General features: G+C 37.9%; 2 protein-coding genes across 3 annotated transcripts in view; one reads left to right on the forward strand and one right to left on the reverse strand.

Annotated features, from left to right (window-relative positions):
- The first annotated feature begins 2,869 nt into the window (after positions 1-2,869).
- Positions 2,870-20,485, forward strand: part of LOC121737782 (mitoferrin) — a 46,859-nt gene continuing 29,243 nt past the window's right edge. For both annotated transcript variants that reach the window (XM_042129479.1, XM_042129480.1), the window contains exons 1-2: positions 2,870-3,190; positions 7,327-7,412. In XM_042129479.1, the coding sequence (XP_041985413.1) occupies positions 3,074-3,190; positions 7,327-7,412 (203 nt within the window). In that variant the 5' untranslated portion in view covers positions 2,870-3,073. The remainder of the gene's footprint in view (positions 3,191-7,326; positions 7,413-20,485) is intronic.
- LOC121737783 (general odorant-binding protein 69a-like) lies at positions 5,787-7,013 on the reverse strand. The gene has a single exon (XM_042129482.1). The coding sequence runs from the start codon at positions 6,687-6,689 to the stop codon at positions 6,288-6,290; it is 402 nt and encodes a 133-aa protein (XP_041985416.1). The 5' UTR covers positions 6,690-7,013; the 3' UTR covers positions 5,787-6,287.

Raw genomic sequence — 20,485 nt, forward strand, 5'->3', positions numbered from 1 at the left:
TCCATTATTTCTCGATAGCTACGATCTCGGTCCACTGACGGACGTCTTAGAACGTTTTCTGTAGTCTCATCCATACTGAAAAGTAAATTAAAATAGGACAACATAAACTGTATTTTTAAAACCAATTATTTTTAATGTGTTTGATTAATAGATGTACATACATAATTCGATTTTATTTTAAATACTTAATTTATTTTGTAAGCGTCTTAGCTGCACTTCCAAAAACGAGGAGGTAATTATCTTAATTTCGTGTGGCGTGAAAATCCTTTATCCAACTTCTGATATTAACGACCAGAAGGTTTTCGGGAAACAAATCACAAATTCCTTGCTCTTAACTTTTATTTTTTATATATTATATATTAAGTGTATATAATTTATATTTAACTATTGCAAGTTGTTACTGCTTCAAGATATGATCAACGACTGAACCGCCAATATGGCGACACTGAGCTTTTATAACTAGTCAGTGGCGCCATTTCCACCGGAAGTTCCCCCAACAGAATAATCATTAAATTGGAATATTAAATTACATTTGAAAAATAACTTTAAATGATTATTCAATTGGTTAATACATTTACAATTTATAAATGCAACAGTTACAGAATATTGTAACTAAAAATTATTAATTAATATTAAATAATCTACACCGGATGTACCGGATGTTTCATTAAAATGAAATACAACGGAAGTGTTAAAAATAAACAATTTCTAACATTATCTATGAGAAATAAAATTAAATATGATTATATAGATCTTTGGATTACAATGATATCTTTCGATGCATGATGAATGGTGATCATTGATCGTAGATACGTTTTCTCCATTTTTTTAATTTTTGTATTTTTATTGTGTAAATATTTGGTAATTACTTGGTAATTACTAATCTATATCTATACTAATATTGTAAATGCGAAAGTATCTCTGTCTGTCTGTCTGTCTCGCTTTCACGCCAAAACTACCGAACCGATTGTAATGAAATTTTGTATACAGATAGTCTAAAGCCTGGGAAAGGACATAGGCTACTTTTTTACTGGAAAAAAGCGTTGTAAGGGGGTGAAAATGCGTAAATTTGTTCAAATTAAGTTAGTTCTAAAAATTCATACTAGATGGCGCCGTGCGTCCCCTACATCGCGCTAACGCTTGCCCAAAAGTCTTTTCTATAAGAGGTGGTATTATCTCACATTTGGCTTTCAATTTTTTTTTTCAATTGTTATTTCTATTTTACGTTATTTAAAAAATCAGTACTTTATCCATGCAGTGACGTAACCTTAAACCTATCAATGATAAAATATAGTTTATGGGTAAAGTTGTATAATTGGGGGGCTAAATAAGCTTAACAATTTGGCATAAATTGTAAAGTTTTATTTAAAAAATTGAAATATTATATGCACACTGCACAGCTGTTTTGATTTAAGGGGTACCAGGGTTTTTTTAATCAAAGCTTTTGACACCAATTTTGTTGACTTCGCGCGCTATAAACTGAAGTCCACGTGGACGAAGTCACGGGCAACAGCTAGTTATTTATAAGCACCAGTGGCGAAGAGTGAATATTTTCGGAAGGGAAGCCGGAGTAAAAAAATCTACTTACCAAAACGCTCAGCACTGATGTTCAACAATGTTCGAGTTTCAAGTCTGATAATGATGCCTTTGAAAAATGCCTTCTGAGTTAAGCATAGTATATAAATAAGTCTAGAGTTAAGTTATATGCGTGACGGCACATGCGGTCATTCAAAACTAAGTTTGGAAAACGAAGACAGCAAATAATCTGTCAGACAACAGTCTCAGCTGTACGAGTCACAATTAACAAATCACAATACAAATTAATTTAAATTCGTGACACTGCACTCTTCTTAACGCTAAAACATTCTACATTCGACAACACAAAACATACAAGTTGTTTACAAACAATTGAATCATAACAATTTTACTTCATGGCTCATCTTTCTCGCTCGCACCTGTGCGTTGCTAATTAACCTTTCTCCGTAATAACTCGCCGAGTATCGGCTTATTTCCGAGTATATTCGCGCGTGCTAGAACGAGACAGAACATGACGATCAGTTCACAGGAATGAAAAGGACAGATGCTTACTATGAAATATCGTTGTATGGAAAAATAAGCCGCTAATTTACCGGCTTGATTCTTTGCGCCTGCACAATGCATTGCCTTTTAAAATTTGTAGGCGATTAATTATTAATTCAAACTATTACAAGTGAGAGAAAAATTTATTGCATAATATATAAAATTTTGTAGGCGTTTAGGGAATTCAAAGTTTTTTAAGTATGAAAAATATTTATTAGATAAAAATGTATTTGGCCCATAGATTCGATTTTCCAAAACGGAAGCCGACGGGAATCGGGTTATATGGACTCTTCGCCACTGATAAGCACAGGAGCTACGGCAGCTGCAAGAGAAGTGGGTTCGTCCATCTCATAGAGAAAAATAATGGTGCATCTTCTCTGAGTTCATAACTGCGATTGAACTAAGCGAGAATGTACAAGATCGCACTGGGGCAAGGGGCTCTCGCACGAGACTCTCGCCCGAGAGCTCTCGGCGAGTGTACAGCCGACATTAAAAAAAAAAAGCGATGAGAGATGACACCAAGGTGACACTGCCAGTGGCCAGTGGGCAGTGTCACAGCCACTAGTGACCAAAGAGGATGTAAACTGTATACGGTACTACGTCACAGTATAGCAATATGACATAAACTACGTAACAAGAGGTCGGACTTAGAAAAAAATTTGTAAGATGTATAATATTATTACCCTTGTATGTGGCAAGGTAACCCCTCGTGTCAGTGCCAAAAGCCAAAAAAAAATTCTTTGTCAAATCGATTCCAAACAGCTGTCAAATAGACGTCAGCCAGAGCTGTCAAAAACGACAATCGTGATTCGTGAATAGCGCGTGTACTGTTGTTCGCTCATCGCATGATCGAAGAATCGGATTTTGGGTTTCGGATGATCGCATGAAACCAGCGAGTGTGGTGAAAATGACACTAATAAATTGGTGAACAAATCTATCAGTCGAATTACGCGGCCGCCGTTCGAGATCGCGAAGTGATATTATAGTGATTATTATGAACTTTGAGGACTATGAAACCCTTCCGACACAGAATTCCATCACCCACATGACTGCGGGCGCGATCGCGGGGGTGATGGAGCACTGTGTGATGTATCCCCTGGATTCCGTGAAGGTGAGTGGCACGCCGCGGCCGCCGTCCTAACCTCGGCGGTCGCGGTGACGGCTCGCGGCTGCCGTCGGTGCTCGGTCGTTACGCCACCGCCGTGCAATAGCAGTTACATAAAAATATCTCTTTTACCAATTTCGGTGGCATAAAAAGTATTTTTACCTTTGACATTTGAAATGGAACTATTTTCATCGCCGTCGTCATTTAGACTCGACTGTTCACTCCGAGACATTAGACATGTTAATTCATAATCGTTTAAACGTATATGGAGCATAAATAAAAAATAATTCATGAATAGCACCCTCCGCATTGCAATCGATTGCAAATTAACATTCCTATACTTCAAGCTGCTCTATTTAAATACAATTTTATTCCATTACAATGAGTTTAGGATATGAAAGTAGTTGCAATATCATAATGAAAGTCATAAAGAGCCAGGCGCAGGGCTGCGTCTACAAGGGTCTCTCAGAGCACATGCTGTCACTCACCCGTGTGAACTTGACCTTGACCTAAAACTGATGAGCAGCAAGTAAATCAGCACACCACAATTATTTTATTATTCTTATTTGACTTTATATTTAGTTTTGATTAAATCTAATGTTAAACAAAAATTGTAACTAGACCAAAAGAATGTGCCATTGTATTTTTTAAATGATTACACAGAGAGTAAATTATATTTCAATTAGTAGTATTACTTTTTTTTTTTGTTATAGCAGTAGCTATGTTTACATTTACATCTGTGTACTTCATATAATTTGTATAAGTAGGGTTAAGTACCCATTTAAGCATTAATTTTGTTTGTTTCAAATGGAATAGAACAAATAGCTATTATTATGAAAGTGTAAATTTAAAAGAAAACAAACAGATATAGACTGTAATAACAGTTAAAACAACAGTACCTTAATCTATTAATAGATCAAAAATAAATGAAATTTCAATTTTTTTTATCAGTCACTCACTGAGTGGTAACTCAGTAATTTATTTTGGTATAATATTTATGAATCTGTAGATGTTACATGAAAATATAGCCTATTAAGAATAGTTTAAAAAGCATTAATTAATTTGTAATCACAATATTTATTCCTCTTTGTTATTGCAATCTCGTACTGTTCGTTCCGAAGTTGATTTTTATCAATGCAAAAGCCAAATGTTTCATACCTTTAAGAAATTTTATTTCAGGTTGAACACTACTGTTAAAATGTTTGATTTAAGTTAAGTTTTATACGTGGGAGAGCCATGCTTCGGCACGAATGGGCCGGCTCGACCGGATAAATACCACGTTCTCACAGAAAACCGGCGTGAAACAGCGCTTGCGCTGTGTTTCGCCGAGTGAGTGAGTTTACCGGAGGCCCAATCCCCTAACCCCTACCCTATTTCTTTCCCTACCCTCAACTATTCCCTTCCCTACCCTCCCCTATTACCCTATTCCCTTCCCTTCCCTACCCTCCCCTATTACCCTATTCCCTCTTAAAAGGCCAGCAATGCACTTGCAGCTCTTCTGATGCTGCGAGTGTCCATGGGCGACGGAAGTTGCTTTCCATCAGGTGACCCATTTGCTCGTTTGCCCCCTTCCGTTCCGTTTGTTCCGTACCGTTAGAGAGCAAAAATAGGCCAAAATTGTGTTTTTTGTATGGGAGCCCCCCTTAATTTTTTATTTTATATTAATATTATTATGAATTATTGACTTAGACAAACAATAAGGTCCTTCGTGAAAATATCACGTGCCTACCTGTTGCCGTTACTGATATAGAGCAAAAAAGGTAGAAAAAAATCTTGTTCGTTGTATGAGAGCCACCCTTAAATAATAATTTTATTTTGTTTTTGGTGTTTGTTGTTATAGCGGCAACAGAAATACACAATCTGTGAAAATTTCAGAAGTCTAGCTATAGCGGTTCTTGAGTTACAACCTGGAGACAGACAGACGGATGGACAGACATCGAAGTCTTAGTAATAAGGTCCCGTTTTTACCCTTTGGGTACGGAACCCTAAAAAATGAGTAAATATATGAGTATATTACAAAATGTAAGTTATCATGTTCTTCAAGATGAAGAAGATGTGAGATTTTCTATTATTTATTTGCAATAGTTGGGATTTGCTTCATGTTGTGCTGTTATGCTGGTTACATATTATTTAATTTACATTAATATGGTGGAAACAGGACAAAGGAAGCTGGATATGGTAACATCGATACAAGTACATAACAAAGAGATGTTCAATAATTGATTATTACTAACATCAAAGTAAAAAATACAAATCAGTACTATATGGAGACCTCAAAAGATCACATATTCTGAAACATCTTGCTTACAATTTGCAAGGGGATTTGACTATAGACTGAGCTATTTTTATATTTCAAAATGATTAAAAATATTCAATTTGTTTCACTATTAATTTATGATGATGACGATGACGCCCGCAACTCCGTTGCGACAAAAATTGTTTATCGCGCGGGAGCCGTACATTTTTCCGGGATGAAAAGTAACCTTTCCCGGGACTCAAAGTATCTCCATACCACATTTCAGCAAAATCGGTTCAGCAGTTTGGGGGTGAAGAGGTAACAGAGAGACTTATAATATTAGTATGGATGATGAATGATAATGCATTTAAAAACATACAACCATTTACTCTTAAAATATGTTATCTGAATAACATCCATTGTTTAATAGCCATATTAGTATAGTAACAATATTTACCCTGGGCTGCTGCTGCTGATAAGTCTGTGACTTATTAGTTATTATTAGAATATTATAGATTGAGTGTGTAATGTGTATGCCGCCAGCAGTCCCTGGGCATCAATTCGGTATCTAATTTCTATGTAAAAGGTGCAGGGTGGTTTAGGATTAACAACTCATCAACAATTATTTATCTTTAATTATACATATTGTAACAAGTATTAAAATTATTTCACCACTACAGTAAATGTACAGTAGTCAGTAATATGACATGCAAGTTGGAAGATATGGTTGTGTTCTACTGTCTCTCTGTTTAAGTTTAGGTGGAGTCGGTTCTAAACGGAGTATATGGAATGTATACAAGTATACAAAGGATTCGTCGGTATATAAATTATAAAAAATACGGAGGAGCGGACAAATATGTGACTAAATCATACAAGGAAGTAGTCCTTCTTGTTGGCTCGCTGCCAGCACTGCTGCGTGAGGAAGGCGGTCTCGCAGTCGTCGGCCCCCTTCTTGGTGCCGCAGTCGCGGATGTTGTGCTCGTTGCGCACGCGCATGTCCTCCGGCAGCAGCGCCACCACCGTCTCCACGTCCACGTCGCCGCCGCCCAGCATGCCCGCCGTCTCCATGATGCACTTGATGTAGCACTTGAGCTTGGGGTCGGGCATGAGGTCGGCGCCGCCGTTGACCTGATCCAGCAGCGCGACGTCGACGCCGGTCTCGGCCGCGCAGCTCTCGCGCAGCACGCGGGCCAGCTCCGCCATCTCCTCGTCCATGGCGAGCGCCGCGCCCACCAGCACCACCACCACCAGCAGGCTCCTGACGAGCATCGTGACGAGCTATGAGCCTCCCCCGGCTTCGACGGCCGTTAAATAGCCCGCCTCAATGTCACGTCCACCTCCTGACGTGGCCGGTGCCTCCCCCAAATTACAACCTCCGTCCGCGACCCGTGATTAAAAAAAATCTTGTTTGCGCTGTGTGTTTGTTCGGCTGGGGGCGGATCTATAATTTTCGCTCGTACTGTTTAGTCATGATACTCAATTGTACCCGGCAGCCGCTATTCGGTGTGACGGATCTGATTATACCTTGTCAAGTACTCGGTGTTTTTATAGAGTTATTACATTATGTAACCGAACGAGGCATGTAATGTGCAGCTAACTAGAATTAAGTAGATGCACTTCTAAAAGTGGTGTTTTGACTTTAATTTGAACTCAAATCAAAAAACGTATTATAAAATATAAAGTCAAAGCTGCTCTTCTCTTCATGCTCATTTTAGAATCGATTGAAACTTTTCGTAAACGAAAAATATTGAGTCACGTCTTGACTCTTGAATCTTGATGCTTTCGCCTGGTGACATGACCTTGTTATGTTATGTATTTCTGGTTACGGTTATGGATACCCTCATCTCTAACATATTTTGTACCTTGTATCCTAACTTATTTTTGAAGAGTGTGTATTTGTCTTCAGACGCGGATGCAGTCGTTGCGGTCGGCGCACAACAGCAGCATCGTGGAGACATTCCGACACATGGTGCAGCGGGAGGGCCTGCTCAGGTAACTATAATGTTTTAACGTTGTTAGTGGCGGCCGAAAAGGAAGATCTTCCGACCGAGCGAGATAGCATGCTCGGTCAGGCCGAAGCCCCACTGACGTCATTTCAGACGTTGTATATATCTTGCCGTTCTCCGAAACTTCGATAGCGCGATGCAGGAATGTTAGGCGAAGGCGAGGCGTTGTGGGTACCGCCACATCACTCCCCCCCGAAGACCTGTGGTATTCTTCGATGCGCTTGTGTTGTCAGGTGTGGGCCGAAGCTACGCGTGCAATGACCAGGAGAGGGACCCCGTGCTCTGCTTGCTGACCGGTCGTTGTAGCCTATGGCTGCCCCGTTCAAGCCAGACGCGGGTTCGACCGGCGCGGACCTCCAACGCGGCTTATGGTCGAGGCGACCCGGTTATGCTTGATGTCTGCTGACGTGGTGCGGAGGGGCGGGGAGTGTTGATGATGATTGATGTCCAGAAGGATGCGTGTTCTTGTCGGTGGTCACCAATTTAACGTTGTTAGTGGCGGCCGAAAAGGAAGATCTTCCGACCGAGCGAGATAGCATGCTCGGTCAGGCCGAAGCCCCACTGACGTCATTTCAGACGTTGTATATATCTTGCCGTTCTCCGAAACTTCGATAGCGCGATGCAGGAATGTTAGGCGAAGGCGAGGCGTTGTGGGTACCGCCACAATGTATATGGACTAAGTTGTAACTAATAGAGCGGGAGGATTCCCAAACAACTGCCGAGTCTATCGTAGATGCTTCGACAAAGTCACAATAACACTTTACACATTTAATCAAGTCGAATTATGTATTTGTTTACGAATGTTATAACGCGTGGCCATGGCGTGCTGGTTACAACTCACAGAACATAGCTTACTCCCGAAAATTGCTTTTGTAAGAAAACGCTTCATACAATTGGCTGACAATTGAGATCGTCCGAGGAACTGGCGACCGGGCCGACTGCCAACGCTGAACTACAGGCCTAGTGGCCGAGTGGGCAGCCGCTGCCGAATGTCACGTCACACGTGCCACCAGCAACAATCGGGCTAGAAACAGAAGAAAGTAATAATAGATCCTAAAAATGATGATGCAATAGGAAAATCATCTGGGCCGATTAGTGGATTTAGCGTCACGGCTAGTAGACTCACGAGAAGTCGTCGGTTTAAAAAGTAAAGACAAGATACATTTATGTTTCTTAGGGTGAGAGCCCGTCTCTTTGGACCAGGTCGAGCTATAACAACATCAATAACAAATCTATGTCGACCGATTTATCTACTCCTTCGTCCTTGTAGAATGTAGAGATTTAAAATCTAGTTACCATTCTTACCCCGCTCTAAGAGACGCTCAAAATTGTTCAGCTCGTCTTCGAGAGAGAATAATGAATATGCACACGCAGGGTAGGTGCGCGAGCGCCGGGCGTGCATTAGTTATGTATGCTTTGTTTCGTTGCTTCTTTTCCTGTTGCAGTTTTTGCTACAATCTTCACTTTCAAATAATATGGAATGTTGGTTGAGTATTATTTTTATAAGGATTATAATTAAAAGAAAAATTGAAAAGCAAGCAATGTTGCTATAGTCAAGTCAGGATATCTATTGGAAAGATTGATCCTCAAAACAGTCATTGGGTTGAGACTGGTCCATATACCCAAAAGAGTGTAATAAAGCTTAAGAGGAGTCCACACCGCCCTTTTTTCCATACAAACGTTGTCCCCTGTTTCCTCCCTGGATAATGCTAGTAGAGTTATAATTTTTTTGCTGAATATCTACGGCCACTAATACAATGTCCCTATGTTTTCTTTTTTTTCATAATTTAATTATTAAATAAGATATGAACGCTCAAAAACCCAAAAAAATGGCCAGATTTTCCGCTGTGTTCAAACGTCCAGAAAACAGATTTGGCTAGATTATACAAAAAAAAGCAAAACTTAGGAACACAGCTCAAGCCTTTTTTTAATCTTTAATGAAAAAGTACTTAAATCGGTTAAGTTTTGAAGAAGGAATCAGGGGACAACGAATCGTTGATTTTCTGGATTTTCTGCAGTTGTCTCTATCGCGTTCTGCGGTATAGGCTTGAGGTAAGGGAGACAGCTATAGATATTACACGTACTTTTTTTTCATTTCTCTAGCCCCTGGTGTATCCTCTTAAGATTGCGGAGCCAGGCGGGGTGCGGCCCGCTATCTGCTATCTGCAGCTATCAGTTATCAGTGTACGTGAGCTGCGGCTCCACTTGAACACTCCTTATCACAATACTATAAATTATAATATTGTGTTAGATGTCAGATACTAAGAAAGCAAAGTCAGCTTTGAAACGGGAAACGGTTTGTGAGATAAACGAATTCGAAAAAGAACTTAATTTGGTTCTGCTTCTAATTACTGCCAACTTAGTTTTACTATAATTATTGTAACGTTAGTTCGGGACACTAAAATACACGCAAAGAAAACTAGAGGTAGATAAGACGAAAGGTATGTAAAATTGCAAAAATCTAAATATAAAAGTCGTTAAGTATTCGGTAGTCGGTATACTACATAAGGAGGGTGATAGGTGACAGTTATCGCAAAATGTGAAACATTATTTACATTCTGTTATCACGACGAGAACAAAAGTAGAGCGCCGCCGAATTCGTCCACCGCGTGATAGTTTCCTGGTACGGTCAGAGAATTCCTGTTCAGTGGTTTGACCATCCTCACATCGGTTTGGGAAGATTCATTGTTGTCTGAACTTCATCCCTATTGCTTACTAGACTAGAGTATCGGAAGTTCGACAGCACGCGGTAGGGTTCTATCTTATTGGTCGCAACTCGCAACTCGCAGGACTCGCAGGGCATCGGGAAATTGCTTCGTTGACCTCTCTTCCATTCGCACGGGAACATAATATTGCGTACACGTCAAGATAAAATGCGGATACCAATATGTATATTGTACTTGCGCCTTTGAAAGAGAAAATCAGCTAAAGGTTGAACTTATGGTTAAACTTATCTTTAACTGGCCTTACTTTAGAAGTGCTAAGCAGCACATTTTTTTCACTTCGGATCACAAAAATTGAAAGTAAAACTGCTAGAAACAAAGTGCCATGCGATGTAAATGTGTTTCAACCACTGACCTCCATTATACAAGTACGCTGGACTGATGATACCCTTTGAAATGACAGCTATTTTTTGTGCCTATTTGAAGCGGAATCAGCTCCCCCATTATTAGGGATAGGAACTAAATTTGACGTAAAAATGACGTATGAAAGTCGCCATCATGTCACCATATTGGCGCTGATAGCAGTAGTGGGAGTATTCGGAACTAATACTAGTGATGTACAACTGTCTTTTCTATTATCGATGAAATGTTTCCAGATTCAGATAATGTCGACCATTAGGACAAAAATATTAAATTGAATAATACAAACGCTACATATTTGTATTAAAGATTACAGACTTCCTCTCCGTAATTTAGATAGGCGTAATAAATTAACAACGATTTCATACGTAGATAACATGAAGTAGCAGTACCTATCTATAATCCATTTATTTTTAGCAGTTAGCACTACGAAAAACTAAAAACAAAACTGAAGATAAGCTTCTAACGAAAACTTTGTATTTTCTAATTTCATTTCTAATATTATCAAAGTAGTGCTACAGTGTATCGTATTAAAGCTGAACAAAGCTGAATAAGTGTTCTGTGTGATTAGACCCTAACTAATCTCATCATATAATATTATAAAGCGGAAGTACTTGTATGTTTGAACGCTCTAATCTCAGGAACTGCTGGTCCAATTTGAACAATTATTTCAGTGTTAGACAGCCCATTTTATATATTTTATCACGCTGAGACTAAGGGCGCATTTTCATTAGTCGTTAACTCGTACGGTATACAGCATACGGGGAGTCTATGACAACGAATGGCGCATGTCTATTGGTCATGGCATGATCTCCCGCACCCCGCATGCGGGCCCTATCGACCAGTGAATATGCGCCAAAATAGGAGCTAAGAAATAGAGGAAAATGTGGAAAAAGTGGGGGAATGTATAACGTGAAGGATTATATAGGCTATTTTTTGTGGACCAATTTGTCTGTGTAATTAGATATTTACGTTGGAGAAGCCGCGCGGAAAGTCTAGTAATAATATAAAAGTTCCCTATTCATTTATGGATCTAGTAAGCCAATTTTTATCGATTTACTTTATCATTACTTGTGTAATGGAGATCAGTGGTTTCAACCATTACAAGGTCCATTTCAGTTGGACATAAGCTGATATTCTCTACTCTTATATGAGCAAGGCGGTGTGTTTGAGGACTTCGAGGTCGCGCGTTTAGACCCCAGCCCGGGCACAATGTATTTTTCATGCGATAATTATTAATATTGACCTCGGGGTCTGCACGTATTGAGATATCTGTTTTGAGTGCGTTAACATGTGCGATTATCTCGTGTTTAAGGAACATGCCAGTTGCCATTGCCCATTTCAGATGATAAAACTTCCCGTGGTTCAGCGCAAAGCCGGTGGACATTTTGACTTTGGCTTGTGCTCTAAATGGCGCAGGTTCTATCCCAGATAGTAAGGGTAGTAACGTGTAACCATAAGGCTTTATCGCATACATGCGGACGCTCGGACGGTGAAGAAAATAATATTGAAGAAACCCGCACATAATATGCTAATATACCGACTCGAAGAAAACGGAAAGGTTAATTATGAGATCAAGTATTTTAACAATTTGTTACTACCTATACAGCTAAAAACCCCTCAGGGTGACAAAGAAGTTACTAGCTTTCCGACTACTTTTAGGCGTTTTAGCTATACAAATATTTAAATAATGAACCTGAAATTAATAATGTAATCTATACTAATATTATAAAGTGGAAGAGTTTGTTAGTTAGTTTGTTTGTTTGTTTGTTTGAACGCGCTAATCTCAGGAACTACTGGTCCGATTTGAAAAATTCTTTCAGTGTTAGATAGCCCATTTATCGAGGAAGGCTATGGGCTATATTTTATCACGCTAAGATTAATAGGAGCGAAGAAATAGAGGAAAGTGTGGAAAAAACGGGGGAAAATTATTTGAAAGGGCTTATTTGAACGCGCTAATCTCAAGAACTACTGGTCCGATTAGAAAAAATATTTCAATGTTAGATAGCCCGTAGATCGAGGAAGGCTATAGGCTATATTTTATCATGCTAAGTCTAATAGGAACGAAGAAATAGAGGAAAGTGTGGAAAAAACGGGGAAAATTATTTTAAAGGGCTTATTTGAACGCGCTAATCTCAGGAACTACTGGTCCAATTTGAAAAATTATTTCAGTGTTAGATAGCCCATTTATCGAGGAAGGCTATAGGCTATATTTTATCACGCTAAGACTAATAAGAGCGAAGAAATAGAGGAAAATGTGGAAAAAACGTGGGAAATTATATGAAAGGGCTTATTTGAACGCGCTAATCTCAGGAACTACTGGTCCGATTTGAAAAATTCTTTCAGTGTTAGATAGCCCATTTATCGAGGAAGGCTATAGGCTATAATTTATCACGCTAAGACTAATAAGAGCAATGAAATAGAGGAAAATGTGGAAAAAACGGAGGGAAATTATTTGAAATTGCTTATTATCTTAAGAACTACTGGAGCAATTTTTATGTTATTTGGCAAAAATGAAGAGTAGACCACGTGAAGGGACAAAGGCTATTTTTTGCGAAAAAATGTACGGTTGCGTGAAATTCCTAAATTACGCAAGCAAAGCCGCGCGGAACATCTATATAATATAATAAAATCGTAGGAAAGTCAATTCTGTACATTAAATATTTTAGTACAATAAATAATACTTGGGATGTGATCTACTATGCTAACGCGGACGAAGTCGCGGGCAATAGCTAGTAAATAATAATATTATAAAAAATAAGAAAAGGCTTTGGCGGCTTTTGTTTAGCTAGGAGACAAAAGAGCTAGGGACTCAGACATTGGTAAAGTTTATGGGTGTTTAGAACCTCCAATTTTTTTCAGGATAGCTAATTTTATCAAGTAGCATTAATAGGTTAAGTTCTTCAATCTAGTGTATTAACAATGATTATATCTCTTGCAGCTCCTATAATCTTGTCAATCCCTACTCTATTTAGGTTGATATCGTTACTTATGTAACTAATTCTTAAAGATAATCTATCTGACTTCTACAAAGCATTCGACAATAGTCTCATTGTAATTAGTAGGTTAGTGTGCGATCGTGTCGGCCGCAGTCTCTCGTATCGCTACTCGCTAGGTGCGCCGTCTTATCTAAATCTTTTATTATATCATTAGCTATCAGGCCTGAATGCCTGATGCCTGCCTATCGACGTTTGAATCTGTTGGGAATTTTGTGCCTAAAACGACCGAAACTCCTAGTATCACGTTATTTCTGTTATCTTTTAGCTCTTTACGCCGTGTCGTGACCGAGTGTTGTCTTATCGTCGTAGATAAGGCACATTGATGCAGAAATAAAACTATTAGTGACGAAATTTTTACCTAATCTTGATTTGGACGATCTTCTACATATCATAATATATCTGGTTCTATATATTATAATAATATTATATTGTGTAAAACGTTTACGTAGGTATGAAAATCTGGGATTTAACTCTAGGAAAGCAGGTGACAATATTTTGATACTGTCCCGATTCTTCGTTTTCAGCGGTTTTGCAAATTTTTATTAGCTAAAATTGTGCAAGAGGCATTAAACCGGTCCTGTATGCAGGAATGTTAAAAATAAACGTGTGGTTTTTTTATCACGCATTTCGGTGCCGCTAAAAGCTACCAGCAACGTCGGGAACTATAATATGGATAAGTATGGAAGTAGCTAATTGCATATTTATTAGTTTCCAGTTTTCACTGTTTAGATACGAGTAATATCATTAAATTCATGAATATTCAAGTGTGCATATAAAGTTCTACTAACTTTATCTTTTGGTTCAAAATTAATAAAATTTTATTTTTGTTGATTTATCTAAGGCTTAATTTCAATATAGACAAAACTAGCCGAGGAAGTTACGAAAAGTGCTTTCTCTTTACATCCACTAAGAAATAACCACATATACAAATAATAATCTGAATCTTGAATTTAATATTAATAATTTGTATTTTTATGTCGTGACTCGTGGTTCGTCATTTTGTTTAGTAGAGGGTATAAGTTTACTACAGTAGGCGACAAGCTAACAGGCCGTCACCAGAAATATGCGGATTATTGTTTATTTATTACTTATCAAATTGTCACTATACGATGTAACATGTAATTTACCTTCAACGTTAGATAACATTTTTACATCGGCGATATCATTATCGGTGTTTTTGACCTACTGATTTTCATTTTGAGTTATCAATACCGCAGAAGTAGTTGAATTTAATTAAAATAATTAGAGCTACGTTAAATTTCCTCCCATAGTTATATTTTCAAGATGTTTTTATAATAATAATATTATAACGACACGTGAAAAAGGCCAGCCTACTATAATATTCGTAGGTGTCGAATTATTCTGATTCTTACAAAAGGTTTCCTCTAATCTTTTCATAACTTAGACAAGAATCTCATTATGTCCTTGGAATAAGGTTCTATCAAAAGTAGAGTAAATAAACGAACTGAGAGAAGTTAGCCCTTGATCTGCTTATGTTCTATCACGACAGTCCTTTAAGAGTAATTTTACATATCAGTTTATATGAGAGTGATCCTTATGTCGGCGCTGTAAAGGCCCTGTCAGGGTAAAATAGTCGTGTATGGTCTTTACACGATCGTTTTCCGGTCGCCAATGAGATTACACAATTCGCGAACCACCACCGTTATTATCGTCTTCGTAATCACACATTTCCTGACCGTCGTGTGTTTGCATTGTGTGTGTAACGTCTCATTTGTTACTGTCATATTCATTTTTTACTTCAAAGTCTTGTATAATGCGTTCCAAAAGATTTGTATCTTTTTCGTTTAGGATTTTTGGGGAAAAAAAGGGAATGTTTCATATTTTGTTTTATTTAATTTAATTCTGCTTGCAACACAAATAATGAATATTCATTCTATTGGATCTTTTATACAGCAATTATAGAGTAGCAGCTTTATAATCTGTTCCATGCCATGGCTAATCATAATAATATGTTGTTAAATAGTTTTTCCCATGTACTTCAAATCTTTACATAATATTTTAAAGTAATTTAATATTAATATTCGTAGTTAGTATCTGATATCATCTTTATTGTCGAAACAGGAAATGTTTTTGCGCGTTATGTTATTCAGTTTTCGAACATTACCAAGTCACGACATCGCTCCGCGTAACCCTTTTATATTGATTACTATTGATCCGAAGACCTCAGGCTCAGTGGTTTTTATGTACTTTTCATTTCTCTTCTCTCGGTCTCTGCAAACTTTCTTTCTTTATCTTTATCAATAGACTCAAGTGTATAATGCAATTTGTTTGTACTCACTTGTGTCAATATTAACTGCACTCTTGTTTGATCAGTTTTATTGCTGTCACTGCTTTCTGTAATTTTCCGATACAAGTATAATTACGAGTACTTTGGCGTTTCTATAACCCAATTAATGGCTTTATATTTTTATTTTCTTTCCGCTTTTTTTGATTTTCAAAATGTGATGGGTAAGCATCACATTTTGAAAATCAAAAAAAGCGGAGGATCTAGCCGCTAGGTCCTCCGCCTTTCCTTTGAGAGGAACCCGACTCGCTACGATACCTTTGTAGTCTTTATTACATTTTGTTAAGGCCCATAGCTTATTAAGAATCTGTTAGGTGAACAGCTCAACTGCTAAAAAATCATCAGCAAGTGTCTAAACACACTAGGCCGAAAATACGCGGCCGAAGTTCGGCATGATTATGCCTGCAATGTATTTTAAATTACCGATGACACACCATGCCGAAATTACTTCGCGTTATATATATATACTAGATGTCCCGCGCGGATTCGCCCGCGTAAATTAGGAATTTTACAGACCGTACATTTTCCCATAAAAAATATTTTCCCCGTTTTTCCCGCATTTTCCTGATTTTCTTTGGTCGTATTAGTCTTAGCGTGATAATATATTATATAATATAGCCTATAGTCAAACTATTTTTAGAAATAAAATAAAGATTTTTTTTTAATTATCACTTGACAAACTCGAGTCTCGATCTAAAAGACTATGAAATGGTATAATATGGTAGTGATGATGATGATGATGAATGTAATTTGCATAGTAGCATATGGTTCCTGTTCTTAAAACAACGCCGAAACTCCCAAACTTGTATCTATAAAGAATCAGGAGTTCTCTCAGCACCTTCCGAACCACGGTATACCAGGTATATCTCGGTGCAAACTTTTACTTGTTGGTAGCATATGCTTAGAATACTTCTCACGAAACCGAAGTCACCACTCGTTTCCCTATAAGTTTTGAGGAGTTCCCTCGATCCTTCATCAGATCACCACTTTTGTGGATATAAAAATCGGGTAACATACGGCGGAGTAATCGTTGAATATAAGAAAACGAACATAACACCTCCCCCATTTTGAAAGTCGGTTAAAATTGTAGCCTATGTGTTATTCATCAGAATAATATACATACATCAGTATAAGCTATATTATTGTAAAGTTTCATTAAAATCCGTTCAGTAGTTTTTGCGTGAAAGAGTAACAAACATCCATACATCCACACATCCATACATCCAAACAAACTTTCGCCTTTATAATATTAGTAGGATGTAGCCTATAATATATTATCACGCTAAGACCAATAGAAGCGGAGCACCAATGAAGAATGTTTCAAAATCGGGTGATTTTTCCTATTGTGCTGCGTAAACGATAAAAGTTTCGCAAAAATTGGCAGAATTTTCTTTATTTACCCATGAATTAGTTACTCTCTCGGGTCTGTGGCTGTTTGGTTGTTCGTTTTGTTCGGTGTTGCTATGTGTCTGTGCGGATGATTTTCTTGCTCTCTGTATTCGATGCCTATCCCTATCCTGGCTGAGGCGAGCCTCATGCTCTACAGATGATTCTCTTTCTCTCTGTATTCGATTTCTATCACTATTCTGGCTGAGGCGAGCCTCACGCTCAACAGACGATTCTCTTTCTCTCTGTATTCGATTTCTATCACTATTCTGGCTGAGGCGAGCCTCACGCTCTACAGACGATTCTCTTTCTCTCTGTATCCGAATTCTATCATTTTTCCGACTGAGGCGAGCCTCACGCTCTACAGACGATTCTCTTTCTCTCTGTATCCGAATTCTATCATTTTTCCGACTGAGGCGAGCCTCACGCTCTACAGACGATTCTCTTTCTCTCTGTATCCGATTTCTATCACTATTCTGGCTGAGGCGAGTCTCACGTTCCGTTGACGATTCTTCATCTCTTGCTGAACGTGCTCTTTTGGCATTCACTGTACTACGACCTATGTTCGAACGACGACGTCTTCCAGGCATGATCGTATAGTAATACCCACAAAGCAACAAATAACCCAATCGCAAAGCAAAAACAAAAGTCCGTTTTTCTAACCAAGTCAAATATATTTTTATCGACAATTCAGAAACCAAAGAACCAGAAACAATAAATATCTGAAAGAAAGCGCTGTGGTTGCTCCTCTGCGTTACCGTCTGCACAACCACACAATGACGAAATACACTATCTACTACAATAACATAAGCCCGAAGCTTATGAGAGCCCCCGGCCGGTTCCGCCGTAACCGCTATGTCCCTCGGCCGCCGCCGCGCGACATATTTTTTGATTCCGCGTAAGTTTATACGTTTGAAAACTTCTAAAGTATTGATCGAAATTGTATAGTGTAAAAGACAATTATAATCTACATTTAATGTCTTAGCTTCCAAACATGTTTATTTGGATAAGGGTTAATGTTGTAAATTGTTAAAATCGCTTCGTAAATAAGCCATTATTTTTCGTAAAAAGTAAAGAACAAAAATGGCTATTGTGAGTTATCCCTAAGAAATAGACATATACCATCGCGGACTTTTTTGTTTACCTTATTAAGGTGTACAATACTGTAGTACATTATTTTGATCTATCTCGTAGGGTTTAGCCAGCGTTTGCAATATAAACGCAAAAAAATGAATTTATTTACGACATAACATTAGAAACCTCTAAAATTATCAGTGTTTCTCTACCATATTATGCATATGTTATACATATAAACCTTCCTATTGAAACACTCAATCTATTAAAAAAAACTGCATCAAAATCCGTTGAGTAGTTTTAAAGATCTAAGCATACATACACACATACATACAGACAGCGGAAAGCGACTTTGTTTTATACTATTTAGAGATATATTGTATGCGTAGCGCATTGCTCACGTAAATCGTAATCATGCTGAACTTCGGCCGCGTAACTTCGGCATGGTGTGTTTAGAGTTTTAGACACTTAATCCTGCAGTACAGTACAGTACTGTTCGTGTTATACATCCGTCTTTAGGCTGCGTTTCCACCAGAGATGTGTCGCGAGGAATAGAATCGCTTCATTGACGTGACCTCGCTCAGCGCAGCACTAACATATTCCACGCAACACATATCTGGTGGAAACGCAGCCTTACAGTGTTTTTCATTTTGAGCTGTATACATAGACTTATGGTATTTTATGTCATTTACATTAGTGAATGGATTTCGTTACTCAAATCTTATAGTCAATTTAGGGATGTTTACAAAATGATGTAGTCAACAACGCTACTGCTCGCTTTCTAAACGTCAAATACTTTTATTGATTTCATCTCAGTATTTACTTTACAATTTCTATACTTAAATATTTAATACACCAATTTATGTGACACGAAGTAAATATACCACGACAGTTCTAATTGTGTCGTAAACGTCTGTTTACTGAAATACATGTTTCAGGCGATTGCGCAATATTTTATATAACTTTCAAATTGATAATGTAAGTCATCGGAATTTCTAAGTTTTAGGTCTTTCTCGAAAAAACTCTTGAGAGGGCCTCGATCGTGGAAAAATTTTTCAGCGAAAACGAGGAAAAATAGAACACTGACTAGAAAACGTATATTTTTCCTACATTAACAAATAGGAGATGAAATGAAATGCAAACATGATCTCACCACAAAATAGGTATTATATTATATTACAAAAGATTAACACAATATGTAAGTTATTCTATACACATCAAAGTTAGTTCATTAAATTGTATAAATTGTTCGCTAAATTTAATTTCATCATTTATCTTAAGGCTTATTAGTTATTACTTATTACCTATAATTCTTACTGGAGATAACTAAGAACCCATCGATCGTGGAATAACGAGACACCATAGCTTATCTATTGTTATCGCGGCCGGATGCGGTCGCTTAGGTCTTCATGAATTAATATCTCAGGGTCGCGTTACTAGTTCGCGTGTCTTGATCAAATTTACTTTATCCATTTATTATTCTTAAGGAATTTTGAATCATTAAGTTTAAACAATTTAAAATGACTATAATAATTATCTAAAACACACACATGACACAAGTCCTGGTGCTTGTTCGGTCGTCCATCTGCGCAGTGGCGGCTCAGAGAGAAACCAGAGGTAACGGTCTGAGCGTCCACTGTGTATTCCTAGGTCTAGACCTTGAGACACTGACCTGGATTGATGTGGAGTGAAGATACTGAGGGTTGTACCTTATATCCTTCTAAACAACATGTACTCGCACTTCGGTATGAGTTTCTTTAAACCAAAATACTGTGACTTCCAAGACAGTCAAGAAAGCTAGTTTATAGGGCATGCTTTAAACTTGTTGCTGCAATATATAATACAAAGAAAGACCCATCTGAAAAAGACAAGACATCTATGAGAAACACATCTAACAACTACAATACCGAATTAATGGAAATTATGGTTTGTACATACCACGCGACGCGATACCATCTAATGCCTGTGGAACAACGAATGCAATCAAACAATGTGCTAAGCTCTAGGGTTCAGATTTGACAAAATATGATATCAGCATCATAAGACACTTACCGTTATTATTTATTTTGGCCAATTTTGCCAATACACTTTAAAAATGAGGTGTGATATATTAAAATTTCATTTATCTCTATAGTTCGCCCATTCTTTCGGAAACCAGAACAAAATCTAACTCCTTGACCAAACGTCAATGTTACCTCATGACGTTGACATA

Source organism: Aricia agestis, chromosome 21 (genome assembly GCF_905147365.1).
Source record: "Aricia agestis chromosome 21, ilAriAges1.1, whole genome shotgun sequence".
Taxonomy (NCBI): domain Eukaryota; kingdom Metazoa; phylum Arthropoda; class Insecta; order Lepidoptera; family Lycaenidae; genus Aricia; species Aricia agestis.